This window comes from Esox lucius, chromosome 25 (assembly GCF_011004845.1).
Source record: "Esox lucius isolate fEsoLuc1 chromosome 25, fEsoLuc1.pri, whole genome shotgun sequence".
NCBI classification, from domain to species: Eukaryota; Metazoa; Chordata; class Actinopteri; order Esociformes; family Esocidae; genus Esox; species Esox lucius.
Genome location: NC_047593.1, coordinates 22470599 through 22489950, shown reverse-complemented (window position 1 = coordinate 22489950; position 19352 = coordinate 22470599). Strand labels below are relative to the sequence as shown.

The 19352-nt window shown below is 40.6% G+C and overlaps 1 protein-coding gene across 6 annotated transcripts in view; it reads left to right on the top strand.

Moving 5' to 3' along the window:
* LOC105007598 (glutamate receptor 2) overlaps positions 1–17160 on the top strand; it is a 46152-nt gene extending 28992 nt beyond the window's left edge. Inside the window, exons 11-16 of one of the 6 annotated variants that reach the window (XM_013131778.4) lie at positions 201–568; positions 1736–1934; positions 4270–4517; positions 10482–10596; positions 11577–11711; positions 12984–17160. In XM_013131778.4, coding sequence (XP_012987232.2) covers positions 201–568; positions 1736–1934; positions 4270–4517; positions 10482–10596; positions 11577–11711; positions 12984–13154 — 1236 coding nt within the window. In that variant the 3' untranslated portion in view covers positions 13155–17160. Of the gene's footprint in view, positions 1–200; positions 569–1735; positions 1935–4269; positions 4518–9891; positions 10007–10481; positions 10597–11576; positions 11860–12983 lie in introns of those variants that run through there. The other 5 variants (XM_013131777.4, XM_034291174.1, XM_013131780.3 and 2 more) reach the window with 5 other exon arrangements.
* Positions 17161–19352: the final 2192 nt, after the last annotated feature.

Genomic DNA, 19352 nt, shown 5'->3' with positions numbered 1-19352 from the left:
TATTTACAATAAATACAATTCAGTATATGATGTATTGATTATGTTGCCCAGACCATATTGTCTCTCTGCACATGTTTGGCAACAGCCTTGTCCAATCACTCTGCCACCACTGCTGAAAAATAAACTTGGTTATGATTAGATGAAACTAGTGCCTGGGGACACTAACTCTCTTTCTCCCCCCCCTCCCTTCCTCCATGTAGAAAGCAGACATTGCGGTTGCTCCTCTGACCATCACCCTGGTCCGTGAGGAGGTGATCGACTTCTCCAAGCCCTTCATGTCTCTGGGGATCTCCATCATGATCAAGAAGCCCCAGAAGTCTAAGCCAGGGGTGTTCTCCTTCCTGGACCCGCTGGCCTATGAGATCTGGATGTGCATAGTGTTTGCCTACATTGGTGTTAGCGTGGTCTTGTTCCTGGTCAGCCGATTTAGCCCGTATGAGTGGCACATGGAGGAGTATGAGGATGGTCAGCTGCCCACCAGCGAGTCCTCCAATGAGTTTGGCATCTTTAACAGTCTGTGGTTCTCTTTAGGAGCCTTCATGCAGCAAGGTTGCGATATTTCCCCAAGGTTGGTGTACTGTTGCTAGGCAATGTGGCTTGGTGTGTGGCGGCCCTTCCTGCTGCTGGTGTTTATATACTGACATCATATCCTGCTGCTAACCTTTGACCTCCAACATCTTTTATCTAGCTTATAACTGATTTTAGCAATTATCAGCTAGCTCTTATGCCAACTAAACTTTAGCCACTAGCGCTGATATCTACCAACACTAGCCACTAGCTCTAATGCTAGCTGATTCTGGCCACTGGATGTAATGGCATCTGAATCCAACTATTAATGATGATTGTTTCTATACACTAGCACCATTTTAGTGTACTAGGTTTAGGGTACTAGCCTGAATTTTGATGTTCGGGGTTAGAGGACAAGTTAGTGTATATTCACCATCTTGGGGCCGTCAATGCATGATGTCACTTCCTTTTCCAGCCTCTTGGAGGGGTACCGTGTGTTTGCTGCATATTCCTCCTACCAGGCAAGCTCACTACCAGGCTACTTCTACATTTATATTATGCTGTCTTGGTCTATTCAAGGCTATCGACTTACGTCCCTTCAAAGCTGCCTCTTCAGGACATCCGCTTTATTTCTACAAGGCTATCTCTATCTATACAAAGCTATGTATCTCTGTTCCAGGCTATCTCTATCTCTAGCAAGATTCTCGCTCTTTCTTTACAGGGCTATCTATCTACTTCTATGTACTGTATGTCCCTACAAGGCCACCTTTCTATATCAACAAGAATATCTCTAGAAGGCTATGTCCCTATCTATATAGCAGGTCATCTGAATATATATCTACCAGACTCTCTACCAGACTATCTATACTAGGCTATTTCTATGTATACTAGGCTATCTCTCTATCCATACTAGGTTATCTCTCTATCCATACCAGGCTATCTCTCTATCCATACTAGGTTATCTCTCTATCCATACCAGGCTATCTCTCTATCCATACTAGGCTCTCTATCTTACGTCTGTACCAGCCTACTTTACGCTCCTTTATTCTACCAAGCAGTCTGACGTGTGTATCTAACAGTGTGTGTGTGTCTCTGTCTGACAGTGTGTGTGTGTGTGTGTGTGTGTCTGACAGTGTGTGCGTGTGTGTCTGTGTGTGTGTGTCTCTGTCTGACTGTGTGTGTGTGTGTGTCTGACAGTGAGTCTGACGGCATGTGTCTACATCCTCAGATCTCTATCAGGTCGTATAGTGGGGGGAGTGTGGTGGTTCTTCACCCTGATCATCATATCGTCCTACACGGCCAACCTGGCAGCCTTCCTAACTGTGGAGAGAATGGTGTCTCCCATCGAGGGTGCAGAGGACCTGGCCAAACAGACAGAGATTGCTTATGGAACTCTGGACTCTGGCTCCACCAAGGAGTTCTTTAGGGTGAGTAGCACACAGATGCACAAAAGAAATGTAACGCCCCCGTCCAGACCATTTTTCTCCCTGTAGTTTCTTGGAAAAAGAATGAATGCAGGTGATGAATGCAGGTGATGTCAAGTCATCTTTCCAAAACAAATGCTCAGTGACTACAGACAATAGTCAAAACTTTAATTCTAGCTACTAATGTGATTTCTGTTTGGACTCAAGCTACATTAGGCAGATGTGCTAGCAATGATTCTTACTATACAGAATATGAATCCTTACTGGTTTTAAGATACTGACACAATAATCAATATAGATACAATTATTTTTAAGATACTGACACAGTCAATCAATCAATCAATCAATCAAAATTCATTTATAAAGCGCTTTTTACAACAGCAGTTGTCACAAAGTGCTTTACAGAGACACCCGGCCTTAAACCCCAAGGAGCAAACAACAGTAGTGTTGAATTTCAGTGGCTAGGAAAAACTCCCTAAGAAGGTCGAATTTTAGGAAGAAACCTAGAGAGAACCCAGGCTCAGAGGGGTGACCAGTCCTCTTCTGGCTGTGCCGGGTGAGATATTAAGAGTCCAATTGGAATAATAAATACATTTCTCTGGGCTAAATCCAGAGTATATTTGATTTTAGACTAGGTCAGAAGTATGACCAGGTGGACAAGGACAGGAACAGCAACGGTCCCCCCAAATGAACAATGATCAATACAGATTCAACTATTTTTAAGTTACAGACAAGGATCAATGTACACTCACCTAAAGGATTATTAGGAAAACCTGTTCAATTTCTCATTAATGCAATTATCTAATCAACCAATCACATGGCAGTTGCTTCAATGCATTTATGGGTGTGGTCCTGGTCAAGACAATCTCCTGAACTCCAAACTGAATGTCAGAATGGGAAAGAAAGGTGATTTAAGCAATTTTGAGCGTGGCATGGTTGTTGGTGCCAGACGGGCCGGTCTGAGTATTTCACAATCTGCTCAGTTACTGGAATTTTCACGCACAACCATTTCTAGGGTTTACAAAGAATGGTGTGAAAACGAAAAAACATCCAGTGTGCGGCAGTCCTGTGGGCGAAAATGCCTTGTTGATGCTAGAGGTCAGAGGAGAATGGGCCGACTGATTCAAGCTGATAGAAGAGCAACTGTGACTGAAATAACCACTCGTTACAACTGAGGTATGCAGCAAAGCATTTGTGAAGCCACAACACGCACAACCTTCAGGCGGATGGGCTACAACAGCAGAAGACCCCACTGGGTACCACTCATCTCCACTACAAATAGGAAAAAGAGGCTACAATTTGCACGAGCTCACCAAAATTGGACAGTTGAAGACTGAAAGAATGTTGCCTGGTCTGATGAGTCTCGATTTCTGTTGAGACATTCAGATGGTAGAGTCAGAATTTGGCGTAAACAGAATGAGAACATGGATCCATCATGCCTTGTTACCACTGTGCAGGCTGGTGGTGGTGGTGTAATGGTGTGGGGGATGTTTTCTTGGCACACTTTAGGCCCCTTAGTGCCAATTGGGCATCGTTTAAATGCCACAGCCTACCTGAGCATTGTTTCTGACCATGTCCATCCCTTTATGACCACCATGTACCCATCCTCTGATTGCTACTTCCAGCAGGATAATGCACCATGTCACAAAGCTCGAATCATTTCAAATTGGTTTCTTGATCATGACAATGAGTTCACTGTACTGAAATGGCCCCCACAGTCACCAGATCTCAACCCAATAGAGCATATTTGGGATGTGGTGGAACGGGAGCTTTGTGCCCTGGATGTGCATCCCACAAATCTACATCAACTGCAAGATGCTATCCTATCAATATAGGCCAACATTTCTAAAGAATGCTTTCAGCACCTTGTTGAATCAATGCCATGTAGAATTAAGGCAGTTCTGAAGGCGAAAGGGGGTCAAACACAGTATTAGTATGGTGTTCCTAATAATCCGTTAGGTGAGTGTAGATTGAAGCATGTTTGTACTAACCCTAACCCATGTTTGTACTAACCCTAACCCTTTAAGTATAGTTGTGATGTCTCTCCACAAAGGTACAAGTTGGATCTCTATTATATGCTGTATGACCACAGAGGTTGAAGATAGAGCGCCATAATGTATTGTCTCTCCACAGAGGTCAAAGATAGCGCTCCATAATGTGTTGTCTCTCCATAGAGGTCAAAGATAGCGCTCCATAATGTGTTGTCTCTCCACAGAGGTCAAAGATAGAGCGCCATACTGTGTTGTCTCTCCACAGAGGTCAAAGATAGCGCTCCATAATGTATTGTCTCTCCACAGAGGTAAAAGATAGAGTGCCATAATGTGTTGTCTCTCCACAGAGGTCAAAGATAGCGCTCTTTGACAAGATGTGGCAGTACATGAAGTCAGCAGAGCCATCTCCATTTGTGAAGAAGACAGCAGAGGGTGTGCTGAGAGTCAGGAAGTCGAAAGGAAAATATGCCTACCTGTTGGAGTCCACCATGAACGAGTACATCGAACAAAGGAAGCCTTGTGACACCATGAAGGTGGGAGGGAACCTGGACTCTAAAGGATACGGCATTGCCACGCCCAAAGGATCCCCATTAAGGTGGGTGAGATAGTATAACAATATGTTCCCCAATGTTGTTATAGTATCCCACCTACCCTGATGACCTCACAGTGGTTTGTATAGAAGAGAAAAATACAGTGTAGTAGTGTACAGTATAGTGCAGTAGAAAAGAGCAGAGTACAGTATAATTGTGATCTGTCCTTAGGGACAACATTACTTAAATTCCTTAAATCTGAGAAAAGAGTGCAGTGGAAAGTAGAGAGCACAGTAGAGTACATTAGAGTTGTGTGTAGTCAAGTAGAATATAGTATAGTGCTTGAGTAGTACAGTATTGGTTTTTACTATACAGGAGACTAATAGAGTATATTATAGTACATCATAGTATATTACAGTATAGCAAGGGTGTAGTTAGGAAGTAGAATACAGTAGAGTGTATTGGGTAGAATACAGTAGAGTGTATTGGGTAGAATACAGTAGAGTGTATTGGGTAGAATACAGTAGAGTGTATTGGGTAGAATACAGTAGAGTGTATTGGGTAGAATACAGAATAGTATAGTACAGTTTTACAGTATATTACACTACCCATAGTTGGCTGACCACCTGACTACACTACACATAGTTTTTATTGGCTGATGACAGGACTACACTACACATAGTTTTTATTGGCTGATGACAGGACTACACTACCTATAGTTTTTATTGGCTAATGACAGGACTTCAATACCTATAGTTTTTATTGGCTGATGACAGGACTACACTACACATAGTTTTTATTGGCTGATGACAGGACTTCAATACTTATAGTTTTTATTGGCTGATGACAGGACTACCCTACTTATAGTTTTTATTGGCTGATGACAGGACTTCAATACTTATAGTTTTTATTGGCTGATGACAGGACTACCCTACTTATAGTTTTTATTGGCTGATGACAGGACTACACTACATATAGTTTTTATTGGCTGATGACAGGACTACCCTACTTATAGTTTTTATTGGCTGATGACAGGACTACACTACATATAGTTTTTATTGGCTGATGACAGGACTACACTACCTATAGTTTTTATTGGCTGATGACAGGACTACACTACATATAGTTTTTATTGGCTGATGACAGGACTACACTACCTATAGTTCTAGGTGGCTTGTCGCAATAAACCCTTGCAGTACCTAGGTATGAGCTTTGCTCAATAGTGATCTACCTCCTTCCTGATTGGCTCAGGAGAGAATGTTGTCAGGTAACGCCTGGGTTGTTATTGGACCAGCCAAACACTGAGGGTCAAGATCAAGCTTGTTTTTGGACCAGCCAAACATTGAGGGTTAAGATCAAGGTTGTTATTGGACCAGCCAAACACTAAGGGGTTTAAGATCAGGTTGTGTTTGAATTTAGGAATAGGATTAAAGAGGGGGGTTAAAGTTGGGTTGGTTTATATTAGTGTAGTGATGGAGGACTAGGATTAGAGTTGGGATTATGATTACAATAAAAAATACAGTTAAAGTTGGGTTAGGGTAGTGAGGAAGTGCTATGTTTATATTACAGTGTTGTTGGAATGATGCAATCTGAATATGCATGAGTGTTGCTTGTGCTTTTTATTTTTGTGAATGTGTAGAAGAATGTCAGTCTGTTGACATGTGTGGTGTACTACAAAATAACCTTTTGTCTTCAGAATGAAAGTAGTTAGCCAGCTGTAGAACAATAGATTAGTTAGCCATCAAACTGTAGCATGATAGAGTAGTTAGTCGTCTGACCGTAGCATGATAGAGTAGTTAGCCTCCTGGCCGCAGCAGGATAAAGTTATTAGCCATCTAATTGAATCATTATAGAGTAGTTAGCCTTCTGACCGTAGCATGATAGAGTAGTTAGCCATCTAACTGTAGCATGATAGACTAGTTAGCCATGTAACTGTACCATGATAGAGTTGTTAGCCATCTGACCATAGCATGATAGAGTAGTTAGCCATCTAACTGTAGCATGATAGAATATTTAGCCATCAAATTTGAGCATGATGGAGTAGTTAGCCATCTAACTTAAGCCAAATACAGAAGTTAGCCATCTAACTGTAGCAAGATAGAGTAGTTAGTCATCTGACAATAGCATGATAGAGTAGTTAACCATCTAAATGTTGAATGATAGACTAGTTAGCCTCCTAAATTTGGCATGATAGAATAGTTAGCTATTTACCTTTAGTATAACAAGCAACTGAAAAATACTGTAACTAACCTTTTAACCAGATAGAATAATATATTTTGAGTCTCGCAATTAACTGTTTTGATACCAATATTAATATGCTTGTCTCAAAAAAAGATTTAGAAACCATGTCCCAATAGAGAAGACTGGAGAAATATATAGTAGAAAATTGTGATTTGGAGTGGGAATCCACTGTATCTCATATACACTTTTTGAATTGCCAAACCAAATCAGTTACCTTTCTTTTCAGGGGTTTCCAACCTTGTTCTAACCAAGCCTCCTATGATAAAGTTGATAGTTTATTTGAATTTGAACTAGTATTAATTTAGTTAGATTCCACATAGTGGGAACAATTTACAAATATCATCTTTAAGTTTGCAATGTTAATTTGATTTTTAGAAACACAGACTATTAAATTAATGACATTAAACTGAGAAATGTTAAATCTGTTAAAGAGAATACAGTGCATTGGAGAAGTATTCACCCCCTTTACATTTTCCACATTTGTTACATTATATTCTTATTATAAAATGGATTACATAGATTTTTTTGTCATCAACAATCTACCCACAACACCACCTAAAGAAAAATAGTTTTTAGAATTTTTTATGGCAATCCTAATTGAGGTCAGGTTCATCCTGTTTCCATTGATCATGCCTGAGATGTTTGTACAACGTAGTCCATCTGTGGTGTATAGACATGTTTTGGAAAGGCACACACCTGTCTAAGGTCCCACAGGTGACAGTGCATGTCAGAGCAAAAACCGAGACATGACATCAAAGAAGTAGAGCTCTGTAGAGCTCTTTGACAGGATTATGTCGGGGCACAGATTCGGAGAAAGTTACAAAGACATTTCAGCAACACTGAAGGTCCCCAAGAACTTAGTGGTCTACAGCATTCTTAAATGGAAGAACCACCAACACTCTTCCTAGAGCTGACTAGCCGTACAAACTGAGCTAACAGGAGAGAAGGACCTTGGTCAGGGAGGTGATTAAGAATGCTCACTGTGACAGAGCTCCAGAGTTCCTGTGTGGAGATGGGAGGACCTTCTGGAGGGACAACCTTTGTGGTAACTCGGCCAGATGGAAGCCACTCTTCAGTAAAAGGTACATTACAACTGGTTTGGAGTTTGCCAAAAGTAACCTAAATCAGTCTCGGGCCAGGAACAACAAGATTGAACTCTTTTACCTGAATGCAGAGTGCCATTTCTGGAGGAAACCAGGCAATGGTCATCACCTCGCCAATACCATTCCTACAGTGAAGTATGATGGTGGATGCATCATGGAGATGCCTTTCAGGAACTGTGAAACTAGTCAGCATCGATGGAAAGATGAATGGAGCCACGTGCAGACAGATGCTTGATGAAAACCAATTTTTCTTGTGGCTTTTGGGGATAATTTTGAAGGCCATCTACTTCTAGGCCAATGTGCTATCCTTCTAGGCCATGTTAAATGCCCTCCATTTGTAAATGATTTGCCTCCAGTAGACTGATGGAACTCAAACCTCTTGAGATGGTTGTATTTGCCTCTCACATCCCTGTGCCTTACTCCTTCGGAGATCTCCTTTCCTCTCAGCATGGTGTGCTTTGCATGGTGTGTTGTACTCTTGTTCACCAAACTGACCAGGTTTCTTGTCTGTATTTATTGGAGTCCCAACAAAAGCCAACTATCCCTGCTATGATTGGTTCATATGGTACCCATTTATTTTCCCACATGATTCTACTTACCTACTTGATTTAACCAATGCAACTTGGGGTTCACTCCTGCACTCATTCTGTTTCTACTTCACATATGATTTCCTCAAAACCAGCATATGAAATTGGTAACTATAAACCTGTAAAGTCCGGTTCTGATTAAATATATCATAGTGATCACAAAAAAAATCTATTATGGCACAAGGCGTTCATATACTTTCAAGCAGCACTGTAACTATTCAGCTCTAGAAAGAATTAAGAGACCACTGCCCCTTTTTCTTTCTTTTCCAAAAAACTTGAAAGGGAAAGTTTTGTGTGAAGAACAAAAGTGTTCAATTTGTAGTGGTCTCTTAATTTTAACCCTTCTGTTCCTCACTCAAAAACTTCCTTTTCGACTTTTTTGGAAAGGAAAGAAAAAGGTGCAGTGGTCTCTTAAAGTGTAATATCCAAAAATATATTACATGAAGGGATCCAGTCATCAATTTGCTAATAATATATCCTCATCCACACCTCCAAAGACACGATTTTGGAGTAATGACTATACTAAACTAAACATTTAGTACACCTAGCCTGAGTAAACCTTGCTAGATTAATAAATTCTAAGCATGTCTAGCTGTATTAATAAAGCCTGAGTACACCTAGCTAGATTAATAAATCCTAAGCACGTTTAGCTGTATAAATAAAGCCTGAGTACACCTAGCTAGATTAATGAATCCTAAGCACATCTAGCTTTATTAATAAAGCCTGAGTACACCTAGCTAGATTAATGAATCCTAAGCACATCTAGCTGTATTAATAAAGCCTGGGTACACCTAGCTAGATTAATAACTCCTAAGCATGTCTAGCTGTATTAATAAAGCCTGAGTACATCTAGCTAGGTAAATTTAGCCTGAGTACACTGTGCTAGTTTGAGTTCATCACGCTGTTCTGTTTGAATGACTGTATGATTGAGCTGTTTCTAAATGACTTGCTGTTGGATTTAACTGATTTAATTTGTTTCTAATGATGTCTGTTCTCTTACACTGTAGAGGATTATTATGATGATTATTTTATGAAATGTTCATTTGTGTTTATTGTAATAATGTTTTAATATTGGCTAATAGTCTCAAGATAGGTATATTACATTATTATCCCACTAGCCTTTAGCCACCTCCCCCTTTTAAAGCCTGGCACATTATGCTCACTTAATTACTAATACTAATTTGCAGGATTATGATAATCCTTGTGCTAATGCTAACAGTAAGGTTAATATGAGGTTTAAGGCTAACTACTAACAGTAATTTTAATATAAAGGTGAATGCTAATTGCTAATGGTAATGTTAATTAACATGAATGCCAGTTTCCAATGTAATATTAATGCTTATTGGAATTTCTAATGCTAATTGTATTGGTAGTATCTGAGGTTAAGGCTAAGACCGTTCAAATGCTAACGGTAATGGTAGTATCAAGGTAAAGGCCTATCGCTAAGGACCAGCTCGGGGAACAGACCTCTCACCCTGTCTCACCAGTGTTTTATCTATCGTTGGTAGAAATGCGGTGAACCTGGCGGTGTTAAAACTGAATGAGCAGGGCCTGTTGGACAAACTGAAAAACAAATGGTGGTACGACAAGGGAGAGTGTGGCAGCGGCGGAGGAGAAAGCAAGGTTAGCCCCGCCCCGGCCAACAGGCAACTAACTGGTAACTAAGGCCAGGGAGTAAGCAGCACACACACAGCGCACACACACAGCGCACACACATACAGCGCATACACAGCGCACATTCCTCATCCTTGTAAATTTTTTAGGTATTAAATGTCTTGATTGGATCAGAGTGATTGGTGGATTTAATTAAAACACAGAGTTGAAAGATGTAGGGATGCCGTGCGTGGTGGCTATGCTGCTTACTCAGGTGATGCGCTGGTGCCTATCTGTCTGGGTGAGCTCTACGTTCAGCTGGATCACATAGTGCAACAACGCCTATCGCCACCTCAGACAGAAACACAGGGAGGCTACCTAAAGCTTCATAACAGCTGTACTAGGGAGGCAGGTGGCTACATAAGGCTACATAACAGCTGTATGTGATGTTTTAATAACATAACATAACATTGATAATGTTATTTATGTTATTTCCCGTGTGAAGAGTGCCAGTAAACCTAGCGGTATTGAAGCTCAGTGAACAAGGCGTCTTAGACAAGCTGAAAAACAAATGGTGGTACGATAAGGGAGAGTGTGGAACCAAGGACTCTGGAAGTAAGGTCAGTCACAGTGGGACACTGACACACCGTCACACACAGGTTCAATAGAATGTGGTGCCGTTTATAAAGATTGATTTATCAGATAAATCAGATTATTAACCAATAAGATTTTCAGATTATTAACCAATAAGATGTCCTGACGAATGTAATTGTTTAACATTAATGTCCCAGTGAATCAGATTTAAAAAAATGTCCTGATAAATCAGTTTGTAAAACATTAAGGTACCTTGATAAATCAGTTTGTAAAACATTAAGGTACCTTGATAAATCAGTTTGTAAAACATAAAAATTACTCCACTTTACAAACGGCACCTCAGGCTGACGGGGTAAAGGTGTGATGAACCTTGCATGACTGTTTACGTCACCAGTCTACACCCACACAAAACACACACGTCACAAGTCTACACCCACACAAAACACACACGTCACAAGTCTACACCCACACAAAACACACACGTCACAAGTCTACACCCACACAAAACACACACGTCACAAGTCTACACCCACACAAAACACACACGTCACAAGTCTACACCCACACAAAACATGTCACACTTTCTACACAAAACACACACGTCACAAGTCTACACCCACAAAAAGTCACACTTTCTACACAAAACACACGTCACAAGTCTTCACACATGAAAAACGTCACACTTTCTACACAAAACACACACTTCACATGTCTAGACACACAAAAAACTTCACACTTTCTACACAAAACACACATCACATGTCTACACACACAAAACAACGTCACACATTCTAGACAAAACACATTTGTCACATGTCTACACAAACACAAAAAGTCACACTTTGTACACAAACACACACGTCACACTGACTACACACAAACGTCACACTCACACACACACCATGCCCAGGTAGTTGTATTACTCTGCTACTTTATATCCTAACCCTGTCTGATGGAGCTGTGTGTGTGTGTGTGTTTGTGTGTATGGTGTGTGTGTGTGTTCTAGGAGAAGACCAGTGCTTTGAGCCTGAGTAACGTAGCGGGTGTCTTCTACATCCTGGTTGGGGGCCTGGGTCTGGCCATGATGGTGGCGCTGGTCGAATTCTGCTACAAGTCCCGGGCCGAGGCCAAGAAAATGAAGGTGGCTCAGAATACACTGCACCTGGCTCAGAGTGCACAGAACCAAACCACTCTCCCCTCCTCCTCCTCCTCACACAACTCACAGAACTTTGCTACTTATAAGGAAGGCTACAACATCTACGGGATGGAAAGTGTCAAAATCTAGGAAGGTTAGGAAAGAGGTTTTCACACACCAGCCATCTTGTCAGTCAGTCTATCAGTCAGTCAGACCATCAATCCTCACCTCCTCGCTTCACCTCCCCTTTCCTCTGTTTCAGTCAGTCAGTCAGTCTGTCACACCTCAGCATCCCGTCAGTCAGTCTGTCACACCTCACTTCCTCGCTTCACCTCCCCTTTCCTGTTTCAGTCAGTCAGTCTGTCACACCTCAGCATCCCGTCAGTCAGTCTGTCACACCTTACTTCCTCGCTTCACCTCCCCTTTCCTCTGTTTCAGTCAGTCAGTCTGTCACACCTCAGCATCCCGTCAGTCAGTCTGTCACACCTTACTTCCTCGCTTCACCTCCCCTTTCCTCTGTTTCAGTCAGTCAGTCTGTCACACCTCAGCATCCCGTCAGTCAGTCTGTCACACCTTACTTCCTCGCTTCACCTCCCCTTTCCTCACCTCCTAACCTCCTTTCCATCTTCATTGTTTGGTTAAGAGGGTTAAGCTGCTTATTGCTGGCTCATCAACATATTTTACTGTATACAACAAGTCACTACCTATCTGCATTACTACATATCTACATATCTATATAATGTCTCTACAGAATATTTCCTGTCTGCATTACTACATATCTATATACTGTCTCTACAGAATATTTCCTGTCTGCGTTACTACATATCTATATACTGTCTCTACAGAATATTTCCTGTCTGCATTACTACATATCTACATATCTATATACTGTCTCCACAGAATATTTCCTGTCTGCATTACTACATATCTATATACTGTCTCTACAGAATATTTCCTGTCTGCGTTACTACATATCTATATACTGTCTCTACAGAATATTTCCTGTCTGCATTACTACATATCTATATGCTGTCTCTACAGAATATTTCCTGTATGCATTACTACATATCTATATCCTGTCTCTACAGAATATTTCCTGTCTGCATTACTACATATCTATATGCTGTCTCTACAGAATATTTCCTGTATGCATTACTACATATCTATATCCTGTCTCTACAGAATATTTATTGGGTGAAGGGAAGTAGAGCAGACCCTTACCAGAGAACTTTTTACTTTTCTCTCTCTCTGTGTGTGTGTGTGTGTGTGTGTGTGTAGATGACCTTTACTGACGCCCTGCGGAGTAAGGCCAGGCTGTCCATCACAGGATCGTCCGGGGAAAATGGACGTGTCCTGACTCCCGACTTCTCACATCCTCCTGACTTTCCTCGCCTCCCCTACCTCCGCCCTGGACTTCCCATGAGCCTCAGCATGACAGACCTCTCCTGACCACGCCCTCACAGTGCCTTACAGCCAATCAGATCACAGAGAGCCACCCTCCAACTCCATGTCAGTCAATCACATTTCTCAGAAAACTGCACTTCCTCCATGCCCCCTCTCTGATTGGGCAGGGAGCTACATGCTGGTGATGTCATCGCTTTTCCCCTCCAATCATATGGCCAGGCTTTATGTTGAGACCAACCACATAAAAATCAGACCGACCAACCATGGCACAATGATCCGTTTCCCTAGCAACTAGCTCTGATTCAAGCACACGAGTTCAGCTGCATCAAGACAGGGTTTTATAAGTTGATCAACTTCACAGGGCAACAATTCATATTTTATAAATATTTTGAGAAACAAATAAAAGCTTAGAGTGAATCTATATGATTGCCTGTATACTCCAACAGCACTACCCCTCTGTATATATGACTAGTTATATTAATGATAATAATAATACTTATTTTAATTATATTATTAATAATGACTATATTAATTATATTAATGCTTGCTCTGACCCCTAACCTCTGTTTTCAGTAGAAATAGTTTGACCTTTGATCCTTAAACCCTGTTTTCACTAGAGACACAGTAGGACCATGATACACCTAATGGCACCGAGGCCAAATAGATTTTGACACACTGGGTTAGGGTCAGACTTTAAACTATATATTAGATGCTCCAGTATGTACATTAAGACTTTGCTCTTTCAGAGAACAGTGCCATAACAGAGTGCCAAACGGACTTACCAATAAGATGGTTCAGCCAAAACGACTTGAACCAATGACACGGTCAATCCAAAACAACTTGAACCAATGACATGGTCAAGCCAAAACGACTTAAACCTATGACGATCCAGCCAAAAGGACTTGAACCAATGATGTGTTCCAGCCAAAACGACTTGAACCAACGACATGGTCAAGCTAAAATGAATTGAACCAATGACATGGTCCAGCCAAAAGGACTTGAACTAAGGAAATGGTCCAGCAAAAAGGACTTGAACTAAGGAAATGGTCCAGCAAAAAGGACTTGAAGTTATTACATGAGCCAACCAAAAGGAGTTGAACCATTCACATGGTTTAGCCAAACGGATGTAAACTAATGACTTGGTTCAACCAAAAGGATGTGAAGTAATGAAATGCTCCAGCCAAAAGGATGTGAACCAATAACCTGTCCAACAGTGACTTCTTCCTAAACTCCTGAATTCTTTACCACTGACCCGCCATGAAGATGACTATGATGTTGGCAATGACGATGATGGTGAAGATGATTATAACTGGCAAAGATGGTGATGATAATGGAAATAGTTGTGGTGATTGTTATGGTAATGATAATTATTATGACAACCATAATGATGGTGATTTGTTTTTATTGACTGTGAAAATTAGTCAGTCTTGCAAGCAACCAGTCAGCCAACCAGATAGTCAGCCAGTCAGCTAACCAGACAGTAAGCCAGTCAGCCAACCAGACAGTAAGACAGTCAGACAACCAGCCAGTCAGCCAACCAGACAGTAAGCCAGTAAGCATGCCCCACAGAGGAACAACGTCCTTCCCAATAAAAAAGTTTTATGTCTGAGGTAAATATTACAGATTGATTGAATATTGAATATATTTGTTAATATATTGAAAAATGTACTGATCACTTTTATATCTACCTGTTTTATCACTGGTTTTGCACTTATCAACCAATAGTTTTGTCCATATCAACCAATGTTGTTGCTCCTAGTTACCACTGGTATTACTTCTAGCAACCGCTGGGTAAATGCACGGGGTTAACATCGGGTGTAGTGTGTGTGCTCCTGTGTGGGTGAATCTCATGAAGCCAGATGTAAGATGTCTTTAGCTAATTGTTAGAAAACCAACTACTGTATCATTCTGATGACTCTTGTGAAGATGTCTCATTTTTGGGAAAGTTTCTTAATTTAAATAATTTTCATGTAGATTTTGTAAAATACAAATTCTCATCACTGAAATGCTTCCAATTTACATCAACTGGTCATTTTATAAAATGTTACTTCAGAAAATCATTACATAAACGCAAAGTATGTTTTTCCATAAATCATAACACTTATTTATTAGTTCAGGTTTACATTAAACTGTAATATGTATTACCAACAAGCACTACAGCTGTGGATGTCTCATTACCATAAAACGTATTCAACTTCCTGTAAAAACACGATGCATCATCCAGAGGATGAGTTCACTCATGATGCATCATCCAGAGGATGAGTTCACCCATGATGCATCACCCAGAGGGTCTTATTGCCGCTGCCGCATTTGAGTATTGTTGCCTCCATGACGCTGATCCATTGTAGCTATCAAGTTAGGACTGTTAGCTTCTATCCTTGGGTTGTCGCTCAGACGGTGGCTACCTTTATATCAATGTGACAGCCACTTACTAGCCGTTCAACATAAACGCGTGCATGCACAGACACAACCAGTTACTCTGCTCTTACCTCACTAGCTAGTTTGATACTCTGACCGTGCAGGATTGGACGTTGTTGCTCTGCTCTGATGCTCGTGCGATGGTACACTGCGCAATTCATTAAATCCTTTCATGCTCTGCTCTTTCATTTATTTCTGCCCGCGGGCTGTCTCTGGACATTTTATTTTGCTTCTTCAGTGTTGGAGTTAGCTGTTGTTGTGGTTCTGCACTGCTAGCATTATCATACTCCTTGAACTCTGCGCTGTAGTGTCTAACGATATTTTATCAAATTGCTTGTGTTTTTCTTTTCCTACTCCACAATTTAGCAGAGTAGAGCTTGTACTCTACTTGTGTAATTGCTGACATCTCCGTCTTCCCACTCTACCAATCTGAGTTATATATTCTATAATTATGCAGCCAGAGGAAACTCAACCATGAGTTTCAGTTCATGTTTCCATTACGTGGTATCGGTTCTTGGTATTGGCATATTTCTGTGAATACGAGTACAAGAGTCCAGTATCGGCACATCCCTAATCCAGAGGATGAGTTCACTCATGATGCATCATCCACAGAAGTTGTTCTCCCATGATGGCTCATCAAGAGGATACATTCTGAGATTAAATTAATTAAATTACAAGACTTTGGAACACCCACTAAATCCCACCTGAGCCACTCTTTAGGAAACAACTTTTTTTATTTTTACAGTAAAATTAAAGGCGTGATTTATGTTTATGGGAAAGCAGACACTAAATGCTGTTAGGCTGTTAGTAAGTAGTGTTACGCTTTTTAACAGACACTAAAGAATGTTGTTGGGCTGTTGAATACACAGTAGAGGGTGCTGTAAAAATGTTATACAATAGATGGTGGTGTTTCTCAACCCTGCTCCTGGAATACCTTGTCCTGCATGTTTCGGATCTCTCCCTGGTCTGTCAAACCTGATTCAAATGATCAGCTCATTATCAAGTAATTGATGGCCATACGAGGCTTGCGATACTGGCATGTGTAATTTCCAAATCACCTGAGAAGTGCTTCACGTGAGGCAACGGGCACCGATCGTACGCCCAGAATAGTTTTTAATGCAGGTTCTGTAGGTTTTTTGGAGATTACTTAAAATACCTGGAAATTTTTTTTAAAATGCTTGATGGATTTTCAATGTTAGTTTAACACACGTATACTTTAAATGAGTGGCACCAACATATTGTCCCATCCTCAATAGCGTGGTTATTCTATGTAGGCTATGATATCTGTTTTTAAGTGAGATTATCTACACTGTTTAAACCCATGTTTGAAAATATAAATTCCACCGCAATTGCAATCTTTGTCAAAGAAAACACTATTCAATATTTTTAAATTATGCAGCCCTATTTACACATAACAAAATAAAAAAACTGTACATGTAAAACCTACATCTAAATTATATAAAACAATATGATTTAGAATACATTAGCATAGCTAAATAGTATTATTCAACCCAAATCCAAACTAAACAATCTGTAATGTTTTTGACCATGTCAAAACACATTACAAGTATTATCCAACAGTATCTCTGTTGTTTAAGCTAGACACCAAAACAACTTTGTTTCACATGTTAATACCATCCTAACTCTCATCTCTCATCTTCATCCGCTTATCCGATATCGGGTCGCGGGGGCAGCAGCTCCAGCAGGGGACCCCAAACTTCCCTTTCCCGAGCCACATTTGCCAGCTCTGACTGGGGGATCCCGAGGCGTTCCCAGGCCAGTGTCGAAATATAATCTCTCCACCTAGTCCTGGGCCTACCCCGAGGTCTCCTCCCAGCTGGACGTGCCTGGAACACCTCCCTAGGGAGACGTCCTGGGGGCATCCTTACCAGATGCCCGAACCACCTCAACTGGCTCCTTTCGACGCAAAGGAGCAGCGGCTCTACTCTGAGTTCCTCACGGATGGCTGAGCTTCTCACCCTATCCCTAAGGGAGAAGCCATCCTAACTCTAAACTCTTAAAAGATATGCCAAAATGATCAGACAAACTATTTCCTAAGCATTCAAGCTCAACACCAAATCAACTATTAACTCTTAAAAAAATTTTAATGTGCATTAACAAGAGATTTTCTCTCTAAGATAACTTACATAAATAAAAAACCTAATACACAGTCCATTCTAGAAATGTACTTTCTGGGCACTGTCCAGGAAATCAGGGGTCCATAAAATATCCCTGGAGGACCCCATGCTTCCTGTTACTGGAGTATCCCACACAGTCTTTAAAAAAAGGACTCTGCAAATGGGACTCAAATTTCTTCCCTTAGAGCCCAGGGCATCTTTTTTAGGTTCACCACACCTAAATCAAGAACAGAGGATTAGAATGAGCATGCTTATATTTACAATACTACCCAACACAACATAATACATGAAACGGAGGGAGAATGATAAGAATGAGCATGCTTATATTTACAATACTACCCAACATAACATGATACACAAAACAGAGGGAGAATGATTAGAATGAGCATGCTTATATTTACAATACTACCCAACACAACATAATACATGAAACAGGTGAAACTATAACAGCAGACATATTACTGCCATATATCAATAAACTGTGATCTAACACATTATAATGCTGTACCTCTGCTGCCCTGAACACAAGTGAATATACTTTTTATTTATATTTAAAATGTCAAAAGCATTTAATTATACTTAACAGGATGATAAGTGTTGATTGGTACCTGAAAGTTGAATTATCTTTCTAACTATTTAGAAAATACTTACTCTCCAGCCAGCCAAAGTGGGACAGCTTTCTAACCTCCCGAGTGCTCACCACACCCCTCAAGGATTTACAAGTTACCAGTTGGTGAACTGAACATAATGTGGATCAAATTTAGTAAAAATAAGATATGCACTACCTATCTTGTTTGTGTATAATAAACTGGTTAATGTGTAGTAACTCATTTAGAGACGATCGACTATGATCACGCCGGAGTTGTACATGGACACTATGTAAATAGGTATATTCTAAAAACAACTGACACTACAGTTTAAATCACCAACATCCTGATTTCCCCCCAAGAATAACAGAATAACCCCAGAAGACCTCAATTAAGTAAAGACGCCATTAATAGTTCCCTAGTTCCCATGATTAATAGAATTCTGAACAGAGTATTTTTTGGATAATCAATCCGGCTAACGTAAACCTGTAACTACCTTCATAACTTTCGTTATAAACAACGTGCAGACAAGGTGTAGCTACAGTACTATAGGTAGTTACAGTAGCTAGCTATATAGCTAGTAGCAAACTTCTAACAACGGCCAGTTTTGCAAGTGACCTGGCCCAGTACCTTAAAAACAAACAGTGCTACTAACTAGCTATCAATTTCGACAGATAGAAAATGTGTATGTATTTGAATGCTGACTTTATCTAGAAATTATCTAAAGTGTAATAGTTTTCTTACCGGTATCATCTGCGAGGTTCCTGCACAAGACTTAAAATGAAATGACAAAAAGGAAGTATGAGTTTTAGCCAGCCGAGTCTGCCGGACCAGAGCTGGATGCCTCTCGAAGGAAAGGCTGAACAGTATAAATTGTAGTCAATCCAGCACTCAAAAAATTTCGAACCAATGGAGAAGCATCATCCACAGCCTGGAACGGGATTGCTGGAACAGAATTATCTGGAAAGTAGGGGCACACTCCAAAAATTATAAATTAGATTAGATTCAACTTAATTTTCATTGAACCGTGCAAGTACAGTACAACGAAATTCAGTTTTTATGTATAACCAGAAGTGCAGGGGACAAAACTTTTTTTCCTG